The sequence below is a fragment of the Bombus pascuorum genome, chromosome 5, assembly GCF_905332965.1.
Source record: "Bombus pascuorum chromosome 5, iyBomPasc1.1, whole genome shotgun sequence".
Taxonomy (NCBI): Eukaryota; Metazoa; Arthropoda; class Insecta; order Hymenoptera; family Apidae; genus Bombus; species Bombus pascuorum.
In genome coordinates this window covers 3,733,306-3,756,451 of record NC_083492.1, presented here as the reverse complement: position 1 = coordinate 3,756,451, position 23,146 = coordinate 3,733,306, and the positions used below count along the sequence as shown (strand labels likewise).

Sequence of the window (23,146 nt, the reverse complement as noted above, 5' to 3'; positions counted from 1 at the left end):
GTATAGGACATACAAGAAACAAATAAAAAATGATCCTACACTACAGAGATTAAGAATTTCTGAAACACTTAGATTGTGTTGATCAATTAAACACGTTCCTAGCTCCTATTTCAATTTCTTCCTAGTATTTTTATTGTTAATTTTATTTTAATTTTTATGGTTTAGTTTTTGCGAATACGTCTGAGAAACCCAGCTTGTCGTGACAAATCGAAAGGTTAGAATGACATATTTTTTGATCATTGACAGGTTAGATATCATTGAGTTTATTGGTGATGAATTAGGTTAATTTGTTTAGGAATGAAGATTTATTATGTGCGCTTGAATAAGGTGGATGAAATGCATTGTTAGGATTATGGTGTTACATTATTCAGGTTACAGACAGGCAATCTATTACTGGGGTTATCAATTTCACTTGTATAGGATTCTATAGTAATTAATCATTTCAAAGCATCAATTTACCAAAATTAACCGAAATAAGGGTAGGGTATCGTGTAGATAAGGATCGTCGCGACGCATCTTGTTCATTATCTTAGTACGATAATCTCTATTTGCGTCATTATTATTAATTGTAACGAAGTAATATATAGAAAATTGTTCGTTATTGACAATCTTAGTTTCCACCGAAAATTGTCACGAATCAGTGTTCCGATTCTCAGAATTTTCAGTTCACTTTCTTCGTTATTTCAGTACACTAATCTATGTTTTCGTTGTCATTGTTAATTGCAACAAAATATCTGAAAAATTCTATTCGATCTAATTCAACCTAAGCGTTATTCGTTATAGATAACAGTCGTAATTTACATTGCAAATTATGCTGAATTAATCTTTGTCGTTTTCCTGCCTAGCTTTCACGCGATTTACTAGCTGTTACGCAAAGCTTTCAATTTGTTCGAGCATTAAAATCTGGAAAGCGTACAATGAGGATGTGCGAATAAAACGGAGAGCCAAGAGAATTTCAAAGTATTATCGAACACGTTCACTGTCGCGAGACTAACAATAAGAAGAATTGCGCGTTTTATTGTTGCCAGTTCCAAAATAACACAGAAGGACGTTAACTCCTACTTTTAATCAGATTTGTACGAAACTTTTCCTAAGATACTCGAATTACGCTGGTAACAGGGATAACATGGACACAACACTTTAAAAAGGTTAACTTTCTAAGATAACAATTAAATGGACGAAGAATCCTTTTGGTTGCCCCCTTTCTCTCTCTTTCTCTCTCTCTTTCTCTGCTTCGTACAAAGTCATCTATCGGGCATTACGCGCCGTCTGCACACGTGTCTGCTCTTTCTAACTTTTTAATTAAATTTTCGACCGATCGTTCCACTCCGTTTCAAGCATTTCTCAAATATTTTTTTCACTCCTATCGTATTCGACGTCACGAAAGACACCAGCCTCCGACGAATCATTCTGTTACGTGAGATCGCTTTTAATTCGTAATTTTTCTTCCTCTTAATTAACGATACGTTCCGTGAATTATAGATCTACGATCGACGATAATTTCGCGAAGATAACTTTGCATAAAAGGATCGAAAAGAAATATAGATTCTTGAAGATCTATCAAGTAATTAATTATTAGTAATTTATTAATTATTAATAATTTTTTCTATTATTTTATATGAGATTTTAATATCTAACTGATATCTTTCAGAAATCTAATAATCACGGTATAACGATAAAACCCATACTTTTCCTGCTTAATTAAACAAGGTGTAAATGTAGGTTGTCGTAACAGAAGAGTAGAAAAAACACAAGGGTCATAGATTAAACGCAAAGTTTTTTCTAAGTAGAAATTCTAAAAGTTGCGGTATCGTGATGATGTCGATAATAAAATTCGACCTTTTCCCCTTCGTACTTGATGAATTGCATATGCATAGGATATGCGTGGACGCTGGCAATTCATCAAAAGCGTCGTGCCAGTGAAATGCCAGTCAATCTTTTTTAATTTGCCGCTGTTTCTACCGGAGATGTACGTCGAATATCGAATTCACCTCGATGGAAAGCGCAGTGAAAATAAAATGAAATTCTGACGATTGTATCGAGAATTTAAAGGAAGACGTAATTGTTCCACTCATCTTCCATGAATATTTCTACGAGCGTATAATAAAAAGTATTGTTTGCAGCAATAACGTCTTTAGTATACCTTATATTTTAAACGAGAAGACAATATTAGTATATCGAATTAATTAATATCATTAGCTAATAAACTATGGTGTAACGACAGTATTGTAGAAAGTATGTCATAAACATAACAGAATAATTTTCCTACGGGGTTTTCCCTCGATAAATTTTTCTAGCGGAACAAAACGAAACCAGAAAAAATATAATTTCTTCGTATAATCGCGCAGACTGGTTAATTGAATGTACCTTAAAAAAGAAAAGAAAAAAGAAAAAGAAGAAAGAAATATCAACACCGTGGTGCGTTAATTTAATCGCGTGTTTATATCGAAATATCGAGCTGGACGCGGCGATAGTATGCTGGTTAAATATTCACCGGGCGTGGAGTAGCATACGGGGCGTGCCGAAAAATTCGCTGCCGCCAAAAGGATTCTTCGTTTCAAGTCACGATTTGAACGACAGCCAACTCAATAAGAGAGTTTTCTACTCATCGAGCATGCAACCCTTCACCTACCTTTCACCTCCAAAAGTGTCTCCGCGAACCCGATAGAATAGAGGGCTATTGTAACAGAGCGTAATAGAGAGAAAGAAAGGGAGAAAGAGAAAGAGAGGCGAAGTAGTAACGACGAAGAGACAGGAAAAGGGCCAGTCAGTATATCTAATCGTCTCTAAATTATGCAATACAACGGGCACAGTGCTACATTCGAATAACAAAGAACTTTGCCACCCTATTCATTTGCACGTGCGACCCTCACCTGACTTACCTCTATGCAGACTTCGACAGTAAACTATTATAAGCCGGAAGTGGTCACTAAATTATGCAACAGGACATGCATTCAGGCGTAGAGGAAGACAAGGACAGGGGAAAGAGAGAGAGAGGAAGAAAGACGCAGAGGGTGAGAAGAGGATAGCGGAGGATGAGGAAGGGGCTGGAGAGGACCTTCCTGTGAGATTGGAGATCGGAGACAATCTCGTGCACACTACACATATCACAGTGGTTGCTGTTACATTAACGCACACCAATAAAGACGGTAAGTCATGGCGCTTATAATACGTGCATTCAGCACCACGATACGATTAATATAATATATATATATATGGCGATAGAGACTCCATTTACGTGATAAACAGTCGTTTAAAGTACTGGAAAAATAGATTACCGTGGTATCGAAGCTTTTGCAGATATGCTGGTGCATGTGTGTGTATGTGTATCTGTGTGTGTGTGTGTGTGTGTGTGTGTATAGTAAAAATATTTGGTGATGTACCGTGAAGATTTACAGAAGTGATTTGGTATGTTTGGTTAAGTGGAGGGTGAGTGCAGACGTGAAGATTAAGGTGGTTAATATTTGGTGTTTCACTAACAAGAGATCTGAGAATCCTTGCGAAGCTTTTAATATTCACCGAAACATATTTTAAGCTTTGCAGTTGAATTTCAGAGATTGCTTGAAGGTTGATGCATTAAGTGGATGGTTCTGCATAAGGAGATCAAATGGAAGTACAAGATACGAGTTCTTTCTCTTTTTTTCTTTTAAGATTTCGTATTTACGATTTGATTAGATCTCAATTCTTTCAATACCTAAAACATTTTCTAACAGAATTATATCTTATTCGGGGTATCTAATATATTTTCAAGCATGATCGTCAACCCCATTTTTGTTGACAGGAAACATTCGTCGTTTTTCTTTTAAAAGATACGACGTTTTAAATAAAACAAGATGACAACAACAATGTATTGCACAACTATCCTTAAAGACGACTTTCTTAACAAACAAAGCTTCGTCCAAAAATCCATTTTCTATTCCCAAATGTACTTCACCGCATAGACTTTTCTTTTTCACATAAACCGTACAAGAAACAACACATAGAAACGCTACATTCATCGAAATAATTATGAAAAAGATATCCATTTCTCTAGCATCCTATCCATAATTCGAGCTATAAAAAGAGATCCTTCCACTTGATCTAAACGAGAGTTCACAGGATCTCGGTTCGGTGTTGCGCGTCACCTGTTAAACCGACGATACGCGAAGCCGATAATTCCATCGATCAATCGTATAACGAGATTTACCTACGTCGGGTTGGTATCCCGGGTTAACAGCCGAGACCTGGATACGTTAAAACATACGCACACACACGCACGCACACACACACAAACCTACAATCTATGACGCACCAAACGTGTATACATTGGTTCTCGAAAGTATTTGAGTATTTTAACACAGAAAACTTTCATATTCATATCGTATATGTGAAATAAACAGTTTTGAAATTCTATTTAGCACTATAGCGAGACGAGACTGACACGATTATAATGGTCAAATATGAAACCAATTGAAACATATACAAAAGTTGAAAGATATTTATCGTAAGGACATATGTATATAAATATAAATAAAAGATCAGTACACAGCATGTATAGTCATTTTAAGCGTATAATAAATATTACAAACGATCGCAATGAATATTTAATGCTTATTAATGCAATGTAATTTACTAATGATTAATGTAATTTAATTTTTGTAAATATAATGTTTGAAATGAAATATACGCTTGCACTGAATATCTCATAATTTTCATAAATATTTAAAGATTAGCTTGCAACGTACTTTACCAACGTAATCATAACAGTCGAGTCTCGTAACAGTACTAATTACAAGTTATGCAAATATAACACACGTAATACATATATTCATAAAATGTGTCTATTGGAATACTTTCGTGAGCTTGTGTATGCGTTGTGTTCGTGCAGTGTGCCGAATATTCTCCTGAATTATTAGCGTAGCGTTGCGCGTGCAGCCATTTCATAAAGCGAAAAATACATTTTCTTGTCGGTGGAAAGCGGAAGCGCACGTTCCGGCAATATCGCGGCCCTACCGAGGCGAGCATCAAGCGGCCGGAAATTAGGCTAACCTCTCGAAATAACAGGGATCGCTGTTATGCAACGGAAAGACAGCCAAGCCAGCGATCGCAAAACGCATATAACAACAACGAGAATAAGAAAGAAGAGCGATAAGAAAAGAAAAAGGAAGGAGAAAACAGTGAAGAGATAACGTAAGAGAAATTGAAACGGAAGATAGAAAAGAGAAGCGAGAAGTGTTAGGATGCTCTGCGTTTTCGTACTTACTGTTCACGTTCCTCCAGCTCGACCACCCGATTACTGTCTGTGTTTTGTTTAGCAAGTCCAAATTAAAAAAGTAGAGCAGAAAACGAATCAGTTTTTCTGTGTTAGTGAGATACTACCGAAGAACGAGACCCGTGCTGCGCCAACCGGAAATGATGCTTCGTGAGCGCGACCCTGTTTAATCAGAGACGTTCTTTCCGGTTCGAAGTTTACGACGCCGTGAATTTAATTAACGGCGGCTAACTTCCCGAAGAAGAAGATCGCGTTCGAACAGTTCCGAACGCTATTCCGTGGCCAGAGATTCTTGGCGAATACATTTTTTTTCGGTTGTTGTTCTTTGACCAGTGCAACTTCTAGGACATTTTCATCGGAGAATTTACCATCCATTTCGTTCGTTGTTGCGTGGCGAATTTTATTTGAGGTAGAATGGCGAGATCCAGTTAGATTGGCGAACTTTTAAAATTGGGATATTTGTAATTTCGTTGGTCGAGTTAAGAAAAATTTGCTTTAACGAGATTAGTAATTGGATGTTGGAATTTGAGGTTTTTGATTGTATACTACGACTAATAGAAATTATATCCAGGAAATGATTTCTTCGGCGGACAAATGGTACACACATTAGCAATGATAGCGAAATGGGTGTACTAATTCATGACGTAATATCGGGATATAATTCCCATTGGACATAGCTTACATTTGAAAGCCTCAAATTGTATCAATTATGCGAATCCGACGAAAGATTAAACTCGCTAAAATAATTGAGGGCTTTTATAAAATTCATGGGTTTGAGCAAACGTTAAAGAAGATTTAAAGACCTTTCTATATAATTGGTTTTGCCATTTATTGAATAATTTTACGGCCGTTTCTCGGAGTAATCTTCCATTTTTCTAGGCAATAAATTCTTTCGAATAATTTTTAAACAATGACGCGAGATATTCAGTTTCTCGTCATTAAAAAACGTTTCTTCTAACGATTGGAGTAAAATATAGAAAAATTATATTATATTTATTAATTGAACTGTTTGTACAAAATTCGACAATTTTTATTTTGTTGGCTTTTCATCAATAGGTAAAATCCAATTCGATTGCTTCGTTAAAAGATTAAAATCCAATTACAATCAATATTCATTGATAGTCAGTATTTTATCATTTAGCAGTGATTCATAATAAATAATCCTCTTTCAATCTCACCAAATATGCGATAAAACAGAACGACTGTCAAAAATGTTGTTCATTTTAAAATAACGCTTTAATGGTGTAATGGAAGAAACGATTCTTCGATTTTCAGCATTTGTATTTCTATTTTGTTTTCTTTCGTCTACAGAAAATATCGATCTGATTTTATGAACAACGACAGCCAATGCCAGTGATCGCGTATCGAATATAGGGTGTATCATTGTATTTTAACGAAATATTATAACGTTGTTTCGTCATATAACGATAGATAATTATTATAAGACAATTTGATGTATCGCGATTACCAAAATGAAACTCGCAACGTGCATATTATTAAAAGTATTCTTCTCGTTGACGCATAAAAATTCAGTTGATTAAAATCCCCAGTAATTCATTCGTTTTAATCGTCCAGCAAAATGAATATCCTCTTTTTTCGAAAATATGATAATAAGATTTTGATAAATACGAGACGATGTGATAAATTATTCGTTTCAATATTTTTTATCGATGACATCGTTGACCGAATATATTTTTTGAAAAGCCATATATTTCAGAGAAAAATGTTGCTGTTTCTAAAGATGGTTCGTTCCATACTACACCTTTATATTAATTAAATTTCTATACTGCTTCCGTATATAAACAATACACACAATTAAGCGCATTTTATATGTAAGATTAGTTAAAATGAATTTACGTTAAAATTAGTTGCACGAACGAAGGGGATGTAAAAATGTCCACGAAGCAGTCGGTGAAACGCAATGTTTCTTCGTTTGTTACAATGGCGCAGCACGAGTTCGTATGCTTAATAATTTGTATACATGTATGTACTTGTCTTTGCATCCAAATGGGAAATTCGCATTGTCCATCTACCTTATATGATTACGTAACATAATAGACATGCTTTGTTTTCTGTAACTAGCATGAACTATGCGATAATAACAACGCAAAATAATGTATGCAGTGCATGATTTATGCAGGTCTAGTTGCGGCCATTCAATCGTACGAACATTAATCCAAATCATATACCGTACTTAATAATAATTGTACAAGAGAGAAATGAAATTTCATCGTTTGCAGCAGCAGAAGATATTCGATTTTATATTACTGTATTGTCATCATATTGAAGAACTTGTTGCACTAAAAATCAATTACATATAGAAATATGTATATATATATATAATTATGACTGTAATTAGGTAAACTTAGTTTACAGAATTTTAATAACAAAATTTCGTACATTTTTCTGTAATTGACGTCTTCTAGCGTTTCTAAAATTCTATTATTCGTGTAACATCGATCGATTGAATATCTGCAACTAGGTCGGATGGATAGTAATGTAACTTTATACAGGTGAACAACGTCTCGACGTATCGTAAAAAATACTCTCGACGAGCAAACAGATTCTTGAATTTTTGGGCCTAGGCCTTACACGACAACGCCACAACTTCAATTATACAAAATACAGAAGCTAAGAGAACAGAGAAAAAGATAATTTTCTGCTCGACCATTCTTTTTAGATCGGTCGGGCATCCTTACGTTATCTCCTGTTCTTTGCTTCTTTTCTTTCTTTTATTTTCAAACTCAACTCAAGCAAAACATGCAAACTTAGCACGTAGGATTAACTTTGTCAACTCCTGAGAGAAAATTCATACCGTGAAAAAAAGTCGTTGAGTGGTTTCGAAACAATGAAAACACAAGCATCGCGTTTTTAGCGTTCGAGCGTTGCCGATTCCCGATATATCGTGTACATCGTTGTGTCACGAACGCGATGCGTCGATCGTTATGAGTCTCCGTTACTCTCTTTCCATTTTACTCTGGTTAGATTGAACAACGTTGTAAACAGTACGAGTAAAACGAGCGAATGGATATCAGCGAAACGAGATCTCGTTGCACAAAGAGTAACGTATGGTCTGTTATGCGTACAGTGATTCACGAAAGTACGAGCATGGATTAGCTTTTCTTCTGAAATCCGTGGAAATTCGCGAAAAGCACCATTAATTACCTTTCTTTGTAAAACGTGACTTTTCAATATAAAGTTTAAATGCGTCATAAGCAACGATTAAAAATTGGTACGATATTGATTTCGCTTTCTAAGACAGAATAATTCGTTATTTAATAATAAAATGATGAAATAATTCGCACATTCCAGAATACAACGAAAATATATGATATAGTAGCCGACTGCAAAATTGTTGACGAATGTGTATTTTCGACGATATTTCGACGGTATTAAACGAGAGTCATTTTCTAAACTGAACGTGTTTGGGGACCATAACGGATTCGCGGGTTTTAACATTGCGTGCCGTATCTAGCGTTTTTGTCCTCGACACGGCGTCGGATCTAGCGTTTTTGCTCTCAATTCCGTCCCGCAGCGAACCCCGTCTCGCTTACTGCTCGTTTCGCCGGCGTTCGGCAACTTTCATGTCGTCACTCGCTCGACAGCCTTCCCATCGTTAACAACACCGAGATCGTAATCGCGCAAGCTGTAAACTACCGAAAAACGTCTTGTAAGCGCATAGTCGGCACAAGCTTTCCCGTTAATCGTGATTCTAGTTGGATTATCAAGATTCCGCGACACGATTCAAATGTATATAGAGTCATACAGCGAGTTAAAACTATTAAATTAAAAGAAAGAAAAAGATATCTATGAAAATTCAAAGTCAAAATCAACGAGTTGACCGAAATTTTTGACGCATTTTTTTCACGAGAAACGACCCTTATTTTCGGCTTCGGCTACCTCAAAAGCCCGCGGAAGGTGTCATTCTAACCGAATACTTTGCAGTCTGGATACTGTACTAAAGCCAATGATACAAAGGACTTTTTAATATCTATTTGTTGTTTAGAAAAATATACGTGTGTAGCGTTTTGATTACGACCGCGTTACGGTAATTTTTTATATTTTCACATCACGAGATTATAAACAGCAATAATCGATCGTATTTAAACTTTGACCGGAGAAGTTGCGTTTTATAAAAGAAATTGAACGCTTCTAATCGCAGATTTACAGAGAATGTAAGAGGAAAATTTAATCACCGTGCCAATGATTCTAATGATCACTGTATGCATAGAGAGAACCGAATCGTGTTGGAACAAAATTACCGCAACCTGTTATCATCGTTTTCTGCTTTTCTTCCTTTTCTCCTGTTTTTCTTTTTTCTTTTTATCCCTATCCCGATAATAACTGTTCTAGAGACGTATGAATTGCACCCCTCGCGAGATGCCACGACGACAAATATGCATTACGTGCTCGCAGTTTTTCAATCCTGACAATGGAACAACGCTACCATGCCAGCGTTAATTACCAACGATTCGATGGTCATTATGAAATTGCATTGTTACCAGTAGCTTCGTAAATTCCCAGTGACGACGTGTACGACTAATTTCGTCGGAACGTGTAACGGATAGGTTGTAAAATTGATCCGATAAGTTTGAATTTCGCGAATTATGTATATTATGCAAATTTCTGATGTTTTAGTAAATTTCGTTTATTATGGAAATTCTGTGGGAACAACGGTACGATATTTGTCTCAAAACATTGTCGCTGATGCAACTGCCAGATGATTTAAATAATGCTTATTTGTCGTAGAACAATCTGCAATGTAAATTATGTCATCATGTTTCAGGTGTGTGCGTGTGTTTATGTGTGCGTGCGTGTTCGTGTGTGTGAAGTGTTCGCCTATCGTGATGATCGTTTGATTTTGAAATGGATTTCTTCGAGATTTTTATATTCAAATTTTAGCATAACTTTTAACGATTAACTTTATCCAGATATTATCGCAGAGAATAATTAAATTAAAAAACCTAAAAATTTGCCAATTCTGGTTATTAAATATTAATAAAGATTATAATAAGGAATTTTGATTCGATTAATTGCAAGTGTCGTAAATTTCTTTCAACAGCTATATTAGTTTTGTACGACGTATTTCCAATTTTTGAACGAGTCTTGTAACATTGTTAGAATCTCGAAGAAAGTCCATTCGATGGTCTACGTCATGCGAATCGTTGTGAACAACAAATCACAATGACAATCACATGGTTAGAAAGAAAGGGCAACTTACATTTCATCTGATTTCGTTTGCGTCGGCAAACGATGAAGATCACCACGCAAATGATGATTATCACAAGTATAAGGACAACTGCGGCAACGATGACTATCAGAAGAAGATTTCCTTCCAGTTGATGCCACCACGGTATATGACCTGAAAACGTGGATCAATTTATCAAAATTAATATTTCATAGCTCGTGGTTATTCTTGAAATACTTGGAGAACAAAATAAGAAATTCTTTTATAACTTTTCACAAAAGCTTTCCTTCTAGAAAACATTGAGATTTTTAAATGACAGTAGAAAGGACCTAGTAGCATTTACTGTAACGATTCTTCGAATGAAAAGACTCGTATCGAAGATTATAAATATTTGGAAGAGCAATTTTAGAAACTCTGTGATTGAAAATACTAAGAGTATATATAAACGGTAAAAGCTCTTGAAAGCAGTTGAAAGTCTTTTAAAGATTATTATTAAAAAAAAAAAATAATAATAAAAGAAGATAGTTTTCAGAAATCTTATTAAATTTTTAAATATCTACATTTCTAAAATTTTCATATTTTCAACTTCCTTAAAACTCGATGGATCAACAATTTTTCTGCAGATCTTTTAAAAATTTTTCTGTGGAAATAAGAGCAACGAGATTTCACGGTAGGCTCCGTTTCCTGATTACGAAATAAAACAGTCGGCAGAACGGTTGCAATTCAAATTTCGGCGACAGCTGTGAAATATTATAAATACAGAAAGTAAGACGACCCGTCTCAAGGGAAGCTTTTCATATTTCTGCTTATATTTAATCCATTCTCTTGCTCTATAATATTTTACCAGAAGCTACCTTTATTACGAGAGTTTATGTGCTTATATAGGGTGCTCCATTTTAATCAAATAAACCCGATGAAATATTTTTAGGGCTAAGCAAAGCATAAAATTTCTTTTTCTACCTTGAGGAGAAAACAACATAATCGCGATCGTTTTTTATTCAACTGATTATTTTCGAATTACTCTTTTTAAGTTTCTCGATCTTTATCGTAGCAAAAAAGTGTTTAAAAAGTGCTCCACGCGAAGAAATTATCTCGTTAATAAATTAAAGAACAATATGGTTTTACAGGACAGGATTATATAGTTAATCAAATCGTTGAATAGAGAAAGAGGTAAATACAGTAATTTCTAAGATCTTTTCGCTAATTTATGACAAAATTGTTCTTTGTATCGTTTCGTCAATTTGAATTATTTTAGCCTTTCGTTACTTGAAACTTTGTTACAGTTATGACAAATATACATGTAGGAATGAAATATAATCATCTTTGATCTTGGAAAAGCATCTTTGAGGAGTCCATACCGACTCTGTGTGTGTGTGCGTGTGTGGTGAGCGAACAGAAATGCTCAAAAAGAACAAAGGCGTTGAGAATATTTCTTTCTGTTTTGTTACATTATTTCGAAATTCTTTTCTGCTCGTCTCTTTCTCGAGATCATTCCTACATACATATCTTGTGACAATATAACAGAAAAATGATATAAAAAAGAAATCAGCGTTAATACAGTCTAATATTTAATACTTTGAAACGTAATATATTTAATACAACAATTATGGTAGAACTTACTTCGATGTCCATGGTGAGCTAAGAAGAAACGAGAATGTACAATATTTCTTATTTATTTACTAATCATTCGTCGAAGGAAATATTATTAAATATTACCATAACTAAACATCGATATCGCGCAGAATATATGTACAGTTTTAATACTATTCATGGTTTTAAGTCAACGCTAGGTAATTTAGATCTTTGAGCTATTTTCTGTTAAGGGAGCCACATGTACCTCTTCGATATGCTAAATTACGAGCTACAACGAAGCTATTTCTATGAAAATTTTAATAACTATTCCGAAAAATGTTTATCGTAGATTTATTTAATCGCTTGGATATTCATATCCTCCAGGGTAATGTTGCATTTTCCTTCGAAGGAATGATAACGGTTTAAAAGTCGAAGAGTGAATGTCCCACTGGAAGAATTCCGAATTATTTTCCTACAAATACGAAGATTCTTATAAATACTGTTTGCATTGATTAAAATATTAAACACGAGAGAAATCGTTATATATTTTGCATTATATTTACCACGTTGTTTTTCCTAATCTGAGAACAGAAGCATAATGTAAAGATCGAAATAAAGATGGATTGGGTTAAAACGAAACAGAAATTACGATGGACAAGATTTCTAATTTCTTGATTTATTTAAAAAATTTCTGAACTTACTCGCAATTTATTTTAATTACGTAACAATTATTTTAGTTATAGATCACTCGATATATTTTCATAAACTGATCCTTCCCCGATGAAATTAAGTTATACTACGTTAATATTTGAAAGAATTAAAATCAATTAACTTGAAATTCATCTATCTTTATTAACATTTAATTTCATAATTGCAGAAATATCTTGTTATGTAATGACCCTGTTAGATAGATCAATCTCGATTTACTTAGTTGGAAACTTCGAATTCGGGAGGCAACGTAAATGAGTTCGTATCACGGAAAATGCTCGTTTAAATCTGGCCGCGCTTTCTCGAATCTCCATCGTTTGTTGTTAAAAAAACATTGAAAATTCGTGTCTGCGATAATAAAATTAACATAACATTCAATAAAAGTATAATTTCCCTTTTTAATCGCGATCCTCGTCCAATTTTGTTTTTACATACCATCTACATATTGTTAACAACATCTTTTTCTCTGTTCAAAAGAAGCGCTACGGATTTCAGGTACGCCAACCACGAGAAAAATAATTACCATCGTTTTGACGTTTTTAAGTAAACGAGAAAAATATACGAGGAATGCAAATTAAAAGGACAAATCCGATTTAACTTGGAATAAATCAAACTTTTGAATTTACCAAGTATTCGAGGGGAATCTAATTCAGAATCTAATTTACGAACTTTCACTCGAATGTTCGCGTTGGAACCCCAGACATGGAAAAATGTGTCTCGTCTCGGGTTCGTTAAATCTTGCTGCTGGATCACCAAGTATAGCCAGAAATAAAAATATGCTTAATTGCAAGTACTATGACCGCATGAATAGCTTCGTTCAAAATTGTTCTACACGAAAAGCGGCAGTTTACCTGCAATTTATTTAACTCTTAACGGAATTCACCTCGGACTGAAATTTCACACTATGTAAATTTTATTTCAACGTTACTAGCCCGTAAGATATTTCTTGCAACTATTGTAAAAGAATAATTTCGTCTAATTTCGAATTGCTTGCTTTTTATCGCCTATCATCCATTCGTTTCTTCGCTTCAGCGTAATATTAATATAAAGTTCTATCCACAAAAGATCCGAGCAAACATGTAAAGCATCACTTTATGAATATTTAGTGACACTGACAAGAAAGTAATTTCGTTTTTGTAACTTTCCAATGTACGTGTACCTTCAGAATATGAAAACACTATAAGGTGATCAAAGGGTCGTTCAAAATTTATCTACACGTGCGTACTATCTCAAATAACTTTTTCGATCGAAAATTTAATTCGTATAAACCTTAAATATAATTTAGTAAAAAATTTCATTATCCTTAAATAATTTATGAGAAATATGAAAGAAATTTATGGGAAAATTAAATATAACATCGATGGTGAAAATTAGAAACGAAGAATAACACCAGTTTTATATCGTAACATATTTAAATGCGGAGGTAAATAAATGAAGTACTTGCTGGTATTCCGCTGTATTTCTAAGTGGGCAAGAGACGTTTTTAGATTTTCTTAATCTCTCACGCTTTCAGATACTCGGTCTCGGGAATTTTTCTTTACACGTGAATTACAACCACACAATATAATGTAAGAGCCACGATGGGAATGTTGATGTCGCGAGAGGAAAAATAACTCTGGCAAAGGAATCCGTTCTTCGTAAAAATTCGCAGCAGTTTCGGCTGGAATCTCGTTCCTAATTAAATTGCCAAGTTTTGAAAACCGAGCATCATCATCGTCTACCAGATCTTCGTCATTAAAACTCTGTTATTTCAATTAAACGTGACCATTAAAAACCGTTCGTAAGTACTTGAGGTGCAAAAAAAAGATAGATACAAAAATTGATACGAAAATCCAACCTGCATGGCGAACCATTCTGCATAATAATAAATAAGTATAATATCAAACAATGTCAAAAATATATCTAAGCTAAGGATCCGTTCGCCACATTAAACACAACTTATTTAATTTATCCGCAAGTTAGATTTCATTTTCTTTAATACCTAACACTTTCATCTATATAATTTTACTAGTTTGTAGAAACATAAGTAATCATCAAGTACAACAGGAAGCAAATTAGAACGTACCTGGTACATCGCGGTCGCAAGGATTGGAATGGCCGATGGAGTTGTTAGCAACGCAAACGTACGTCCGGAAATTGGTTACCGACGTATCGAGGCGGATGTAGCTTTTCCCATTGCGCATCTCGGCGTTCTGCTCTAGCGTGTCATTGTCACTCTTCAACGACCAAACGAAATCAGTCTCCTTCGGATTGGCCGTCGCTGAGCACACGACGTAATCCTCCCCGTCTATTCGTTCCCTTTCCACGTGACATTCTGGCTTAACTACAAAGGAAGAAAGCCACATTAACTTTGGTTTTGCACGAATACATCTGTGTCACTTGGACACGCGTCTTACTTGCTCCTTAAATCATTGTCTTGCGCTGCTTTGTTCAGATAGAACATATAGAGCATGATAATGATGTAATAGCTACATCTATCAGAGACCGCTAGACCGAGTACTTTATAATTCTTCATAGGAATATGATAGATTTACTACCGTGATTTTAAGAATTAGAAAATGGAATTATCAGAGAACGTGTGGTACATCGAAGTCGTTTGGTTTCGATGCTTCTTTTCGTATCTTGGAAGAAAGTATGAATTTTTAAACCTCAAGTAATAGCAACTTACAGCATTTGATTACTTTCGGAAATATTTGAGATTGGAAATATAAGGCAAGAGATATGAAACGTAGGAGAAACTGGAAATCGATGAAGGGATGAAACGTGCAATTGCGTGAAATATTTCAAGAACGATTCATCACGTTCTCACCGTTGATCGAAATTACGTTCCTCAAACCAAACGAATTTCGGCCGAATTCCTATCGTTCTTCGGTTCATCGAACGTGAAACAGTCTTAAACAATTTAATCGATCTTTGTAATGCGAACGTGAGGAGTTTATTTCCTCTGATATTCCAAAACATGTTTCTTATCATACGTAACCTAATGAAAAATATTCAGGGGAACGTTTGTATTCACGAAAATGGCAAAAAGTATTATTTTACTATTATTTTGCAAATATAATTCTTTTCTTAAATTAATTTAAGTAAAACTTTATCCTCCTCCATATAAGATGTCTTTTTAAAAAAAACATAATATGTAATCGTATTTTTCATTTTTCGTTATAAATTTAAGGAAGACGCTACTAAAAAGTAATCGTAAAATATAATCGATGATTTTCTCGGATCATTCTTAATTCTTTTCTTAAATTAATTTAAGTAAAACTTTATCCTCCTCCATATAAGATGTTTTTTTAAAAAAACATAATATGTAATCGTATTTTTCATTTTTCGTTATAAATTTAAGGAAGACGCTACTAAGAAGTAATCGTAAAATATAATCGATGATTTTCTCGGATCATTTACTCCAATTCTATGAAACACTTCGGCATTTTATTTTTAACAAGGCATTTTCTGCTTGCGCAATTGAATTTCATTTCTACGTTTCTTCTACCTTAACGAACATTCGCATCTTTATCTTCTTAACGCAAACGAAAAATATTAAAAAGAGAAGAGAAAAATGAAAAAGAGAAATAGTCGAAGAAACAGAGAAAGAGAGAGAAATCGTTCTTTTAGCTTCTGCCATTTCTTTCTCGAAGAATACTCTGCCATGAGAACATAAATCTTTCTCAATATTTGAACGTCACTCGAGATGACTGAGGAACTTGCACGTCGGGATGTTTCTTTACTTACATTGAACATTCATGACCATGGAAATGTTCCGGCTTCCGTGGCGATTCGATGCCTCGCAGTAGTACGTCCCGTTGCTGCGTCTAGGCACCGCCACTTTCAGATCGAGGACACGGCCTTCGATGATAGTGTCTGTGGAACCTTCCCGAAACCAACGAAACGTTGGCTCCGGTTGTGCTCTCGCATTGCAGCTCACCGTTTCCGGTATCGTATCGACCGTCACGTTTATTATCTTCTTTGATATCGTCATATTTTCTGGCGGAACTGTTGCGAAGAAAAAGACGCGTATAAACTTTACGCTGTGTAAAGTGACTGTATTTGTGCATACTGTTCGAACGCAAACACGAATACAGCATTATGTCAGTCCACTTGGGAGCATCGTAGCGAAATAATGCATTAAAACATATAAATGACAAATATAAAATATAACATATTAAATAATATTTCATAATTGTAATTATTTATAATATTTAAACTTTATATCGCGAGACATGAAAAACACGAATAGTCTATAAATATCGAAAAGTACGTGAGAATAATATTTTCAGTATTCGAGGAGTTAAGTTAACTTCACTGAAAATCAAATAAACTCACATTCCACGTGAAAGTGCGTGCTACTTTTCACTCCAGCACCAATACTGTTGCTGCTGCTCTCGCAGGTGAATCTGACGTTGTCTTCGACGCGATCGAGTTGGCCGCTCGGCCAGGCAGTTAGATTCCACACCAGGGTCGATTGAATGCTTTCGAAGTCATTCGTTCGCGGATCAGGCGGATGATAAACGTTCGACAGGTAGTATCGGTTCGTTTTCGAGAAATCCATCGGCATGCCGTCCTTTAGCCAGGAAATATTGCACATCGGAGCGCACTCTACCCAGCACATGATGCTAACGTTCGGCGAATTGTACACGTAGCCGTGATAAGGGAGCAGCTTCTTGATAAACGTTGGCTCCGCTATTGACAATCAAAGAACAAGTTGAACTGGTCCTCGAAACAGAACGGGCATTGTTACGAATCGAGAATGAGATACGATATCGTTGCGTTACGATAAGCTCGAATCGACGCGGAATATTTTCCAAACTTTATTATACGATACGATTTTGCAGCTGTTTTAAGGTACATTTAATTGGAATAGATTGGTGTGCGAATCAATTTGTTATCGTAGATAATCGAATCTTAGAGAAAGTGTAAAATAAAATTTGTCAAACATAAATAAATCTTAGCATGATAGCGACGAAACTTTTTAACAATTTTTCAATTATTTAAATGTGTAATCGTTTCAATTAAATAAATGAGCTACGAGTTTGTACGTGATTTGTCTTGGAATTTCAAAAATGAGTCGACACACGGAGATGTTGAATTCAAGGGTGAATATTCGTCGAGCTATAGTTGTTGCGCCCTCTCCTCTGAAACGCAGTGAAGCGTTATAATATTATTATCGTTTCTCTATTTTTATATGAAATACGAGTCGAATAAAGCCTCTGTGACATCGGGGAAATATTATGCAAAATTAGCTGGCAAACGTAACGTAATGCATGTTGCCGCTTATGCGAATTAAGTACACAAAGAAATGAGATACAAATAAAAGGAGGAAAAATACAGGAAACAAGACAAGTTTACAGAGGTCTCAAGATACGAATCATTAATTTAGATACAGCACGGAAATTGTGAAAACACTTGTGCTCTTTCATGTTACATAAGTTTATCTTTCTGTTGTACAAAAGTAACAAGTAATAAAGCGTTACGTTTCATTTACAGCTTAATACATTTTTCAGCATATATACATATAATGAATTTTGAGATTTAAAAAACGATATTTTTCTAGCCGTTCTAAATATTGCGAGTTTCTTGCATTTTTCTCTTGTTTTACCACACGAAGGTGCTTTTCAAAGGCGTGTGTGTGTTTTCATTCAAAAAATAATTTTCCAATTGTGGAACCATTTCTACGTGCAGAAGCTTCCGACGGATATGTATTAAATAGAAAGAATTTCGGTCGACTAATTAAAACACTGAACACTAAGAAAGAGGCGGAAAGGAATACCGTAGAACGAGGCAGAATGGTATTTTAAGTAGAAATGATCGGCCTTATGTCAGACATGAGCGTGCCGTAAGTAGCGCAACTATTCTTTTGGAAATACAAATTTTACCAGAATTGCTCGCGAAACAAATTGTATGTATATAGTCGTGTCCTTGTGCTTAGTGTACCATCAGCTATAAATTAACAGCGTGAAAAAATGTCGCAGTTTGTAGAAAACGAAATCACTGATTTCCTTAACATCTCTAGTTAAGAATCGACTCAATATTAATTCCTACACGCATGTGAAATTAAAAAGTGAATAAAAATAATTATATTAAATTGTCCGAGACACATATTTTTGTTAAACTTTAAAATATTTTAATAGATCGTACATGATCGAATCAAATTTTTAATTTACTTACAAATTTATACGTGTATACGAAATGAAAAATTCCACAAAAAGAATTGTATAAAATTTATTAGAAAATTAAACAAATCTTTGTTCTTTTAATATAAAATATATTTTTACAAATTATAAATACCTTGGTAAATTAAACAGAATATTTCTGAAATATCGAAGGAAAGAGGGGAAAAAATACTGTAAAATAGAATCTAGTTTCATTCCCTTATTCCACCACATTTTCCAAATTCTATAAGATTTAGCGCTTCCTATCTCGGTCGGCCGTGCACGAATCTCGAACGCGAAATGAACGTCGCGTGAAAGACGGACGACAGATTTATTCGACGGGGGATTAGAAAGTTTTTCGAGTAACTTTACAACTCACCAGACACGTCGATAAACGTGGTAGCCGGGTCGCCGTCGCCGGCTTCGTTGTAAGCCAGACAAGTAAAGTTCGCTTCGGTTTCCAAATTAACCGACTCGATGGTAAGGGTAGCGTTGTTTTCATCCGGAAGTCTATGAAGGCCTCGTAACCATTTGAAGCCAACTACCTTTGGCCGTCCTGGGTCCAGTACGAAGCACGTGATTGTTAATGGCCGTTTCTTTATTACCTGCTGGGGCTCGTACGAGATCGAAGCTGGCCCAGGTTTGTCTATCGACACGGAAAACAAGCAACTCGTTATTTATACCGGAAACTCCGACCAAACTTCTTCTTCGTTTTTCTTTATTATTAGCCAGTGAATCTTTTTATGTATTTATGGGAAAATTAAAAATGCACCTTATTAGTGATTAGAAAAAAAAAAAATTAAAAATCGTTGACCTGAAACAGCATTTTGTTCTTTCGCCAGGCAAATAAATCTTGGCGGTATAAAAAGGGAAGAAAAAAAGAAAAAGAAAAACAAATTCTCGCAAACAGGAGTCCCAGTAGTTGGTTCACATGGGGAGCGAACGAGCAAATGGATCGGATCGAGGAATTAAAAATTAAAAGGGGGACTCACAATGGACCATGACAGGTGCACTCGGTGAAAGTGGTCCCCAGCCAGCGTCGTTTCTACCCTCGCAAGAGTAGTTCCCGTGAAAGGAACGTCCCACCGCTTCCAACAGCAGCTTGCTCGGATCGATATCGCAGAAAATTAAAGATTCCTCGGTGGTCGTGGTGGTTGCGCTGCTATTTCTCGTGCAATCCGGAAGTTCTTTCAGCAGGTCCCCGTCCAAGTACCATCGGACGGCGGTCAAGCTCGCTGGATTTCCAGTAACAACCTCGCAGGTCAGCGAGACGTTCTGCCGGTCTGCTTCGTTCACTGGCGTTTCCGGGTCCATTATCACCTTGACTACTGGCTTGTCTGCGAGCAAATGAGAGTCGGAACAGTGAAACGGTTGCTTATCATCGACTAGTATGTGGAAATACTGGTTGTTTTTTCTTTTTTATAATTTATTTTTAATATTACGCTTCTTTCTTTTCAGAAACATTCCATTCATATTCGTTATTACTTGTTTTTCGGAATTTTCTGTTTCTCTTTCATGATACTACAGTGTATTCGTTCGATTCGTTTTTATTTTGTGTGAGAAATATGGAGGATATAGTAGTAGTAGGTAATATTATTCGAGAGATTACATCGAGGAGTATTCTGGTTTGAAAATATTCTCATCTCATCTTTAGTTGTTATAAAGGTTAATAGAATTTTATAAAGTACTACGAAAACTGATCTTTTTATTATTTAAAGTAAGTTTGTTAGCAGATTAGATTTTGTTACTGTAATTTGACTATTCTCTTCTCGAGTATAATATTTTAGAGAGAAGGATATGAAAAGGGACGTTGTAATGAAATTCATCCACGATGTTTATATCAACCCAAATACTATCCTAGCATCTCCTCTCTTCTAAAGTTAATGCTCGAACCGCAGTAAAAACTGCAATAACTTTGACCAACCCACATAAGTTAACTAATTTAATGTCCTACGGAGGACGTGACTGTCCAACTGGATCATCCACGTTAGAAGTAATACTTCGCTCGAATAAACTTAATCAATACAGGTAAATAAATAAATAACGAAGGAGAGGAAAAAAGAAGATTCATCTGTGTGTCTGGTGTGCCGAACGGTCACAAAGAGCGAGAAAAAAAGAAGAAGAGGGAGCCGAAGGCTCATGTATTTTTTACGAGTTCGAGCATCGCATAAAGATTTACGTCCACGGCAAAACTATTCAAAATGAAGCGTATATATTATCCGGCATGGAACATACCAGAGAACGGGCCGTTTATGCTACATCCAGCCGGATAAACAGTAAAACGAGACAACCAGAGTTCAGAGAGCACCTGAAAGGAAACTTTCGTCGACGATCCAATCAGCAGATTGGCTGAAACAATTTTTCTTTTCCTTTTTTTATCTTCTTTCTTACCTTCGGCAAGGTAATCAAGATTTCAGCAAGTTCAAAACAAAAGAATCCGAAGAGAGGCGGCGTAGTCGGTGCTCGAAAGGAGCGAAGAGGAGAAGAAGATGGAGCGGAGAAAGGAAAAAGAAAAGCGTAGGAAAGAAAGGAAAGGGGATTCGGCCCCGACGAAACTAATTTTCCGTGTTCGAATTCACGGCCCGTTTCCATGGATTGTTTGTAGAAAATACAACACCCTCGAGCGGTATTAAGGCTGCAATTAGAATTTCATTGTATCGCGGCCGAGTTTACGTTAACGTGACGTTAACTTCTCGGAAACGCGGAATGGCTGACCCAATAACCGGCACCCGGCTGGAGGGTGTGGGAGAGCAGCTTATTTAATCCACGCTGATATATTTACAGCTCCCTCCGCGGCACAACGAATCGTATCGTTTCGGTGATCCGTGGATTTGCTTCAACCTTCTCTTTTTTTACTTAACTATCCCGCTTTTGTAGAATATCGCTGTGAGAATATCCGTCTATTTTCTTCTTATTTTATTCAAGGCACTTTTTTAAGACTCAGTTGGTGGAATATCGAATTCAAAAACTTGCGCAACCTTAATATAAAAGGGACGCTATTTATTTGCTCGTTTTACGAGACAGATGGAGGTCGAGAAATTGGAATTGGTTTTTTAAAACACGATAGATTTCTGTTTTAGTGCTGGTTTAATGTCACGCATGAGAATAAAACGGAGGCAAATCGCGAGTAACAAGGTTAATACATTTCTCGCCAGACACATAGAAGAATCTTTCTTTTATAATACAGTACAATTCTTACACCTTCGACGTGAAATTATGTGAAATAAGTTTCGAATTTGAAGATTTAGAAAGGGTTGGAATTAGAAAAAATAATATAGTACAATAGAAGAAGTAGAAAGTAGTTGTAGGCGCTCCACCTGAGATCTGCTAATTGGTTTCTTGCTATTCGAAAGTTTGCTGTAGGAGTTGAAATTAATTAATTCGCATAATTACGATACTCGTAATTTCATCTTATTATGGATAGAAACCAATGCAATTGAAATACCGCGTTACACAAGATCATTGAGAACTTAGATTCATTTACACAAACTTTGAATAATGCGAGTTTGTCTGTGAATTACTACGTGTTCTTTATTCACGTGATAAATGTTGAAGTATTTTTACAACGTGCTCGCTTTCTTTAGATAGAAGTTTACTTGAAAAGAAATTTGCAGTTCCTCTTCAAAAGAATATTTTCCGCCATTTAACTCTTTAAATACAAGATTAGAAGAAACTATTCAAGTTGCTATTTTCAATTATTCAGTCTCATAGAAAATACACAAATAATAAAAAATTAAACCCCCTTCCATTTAACGCAATCGCTGATACTGGCGCACACCCAAGATTTAATTACTACACGTTCGGTAGTAACCAAAGATGCACTTGTTAGGTTTTCCTTCTCGTACGTTTTATCAAGACGATTTAGAGATACAAGCAAAATAGTAAGCAATGGGATTGAAACAAACATCGCTAGTTAAGCCAATTTTTGAAATAGTCAATTTCAGTAATAACTAACGCGTGAACATTTTTTCCTCCAACAATTACTCTTTAAAATTCTTTCAAACAATTTAATGAAAAAAAAAATGAAACGAACATCTTTATTGTTTCTGAGAAAATTTTTTATAATACTTTATCTGGATCGCTTTATATTCACACTTCAAAGTAAAAGGATTAAAATATAATACAAGATGGTAATCGTGTATTTTTAAATACTTCCCTTGTACGTTTTAAATTTATGTTTTGACGTTTTTCCCAAGTTGGTCATATTATACTCAGCCGACAGAAATGTAGAGCTATAAATATCACAATACATCAATTGCGCTATCACTAGTTTAGATAACT

General features: G+C 35.3%; 2 protein-coding genes across 6 annotated transcripts in view; one reads left to right on the top strand and one right to left on the bottom strand.

The window, feature by feature from the left end:
• Positions 1 to 23,146, bottom strand: part of LOC132906613 (hemicentin-1) — a 430,126-nt gene that overhangs the window by 37,086 nt on the left and 369,894 nt on the right. For 3 of the 4 annotated variants that reach the window (XR_009658013.1, XM_060958937.1, XM_060958935.1), the window contains exons 10-16: positions 19,858 to 20,202; positions 19,245 to 19,511; positions 17,040 to 17,396; positions 16,449 to 16,709; positions 14,785 to 15,042; positions 12,060 to 12,077; positions 10,473 to 10,613 (exon numbers count right to left, since the gene is read on the bottom strand). Coding sequence is in view for 3 of the 4 variants with exons in the window: in XM_060958937.1 (XP_060814920.1) it covers positions 10,473 to 10,613; positions 12,060 to 12,077; positions 14,785 to 15,042; positions 16,449 to 16,709; positions 17,040 to 17,396; positions 19,245 to 19,511; positions 19,858 to 20,202 (1,647 nt within the window). In the remaining variant the exon portion in view is untranslated. Of the gene's footprint in view, positions 1 to 5,242; positions 5,280 to 10,472; positions 10,614 to 12,059; positions 12,078 to 14,784; positions 15,043 to 16,448; positions 16,710 to 17,039; positions 17,397 to 19,244; positions 19,512 to 19,857; positions 20,203 to 23,146 lie in introns of all 4 variants that reach the window. The other variant, XM_060958938.1, reaches the window with a different exon arrangement.
• LOC132906619 (monocarboxylate transporter 10) overlaps positions 1 to 23,146 on the top strand; it is a 176,127-nt gene that overhangs the window by 85,787 nt on the left and 67,194 nt on the right. The gene's annotated exons all lie outside the window — the stretch shown is intronic.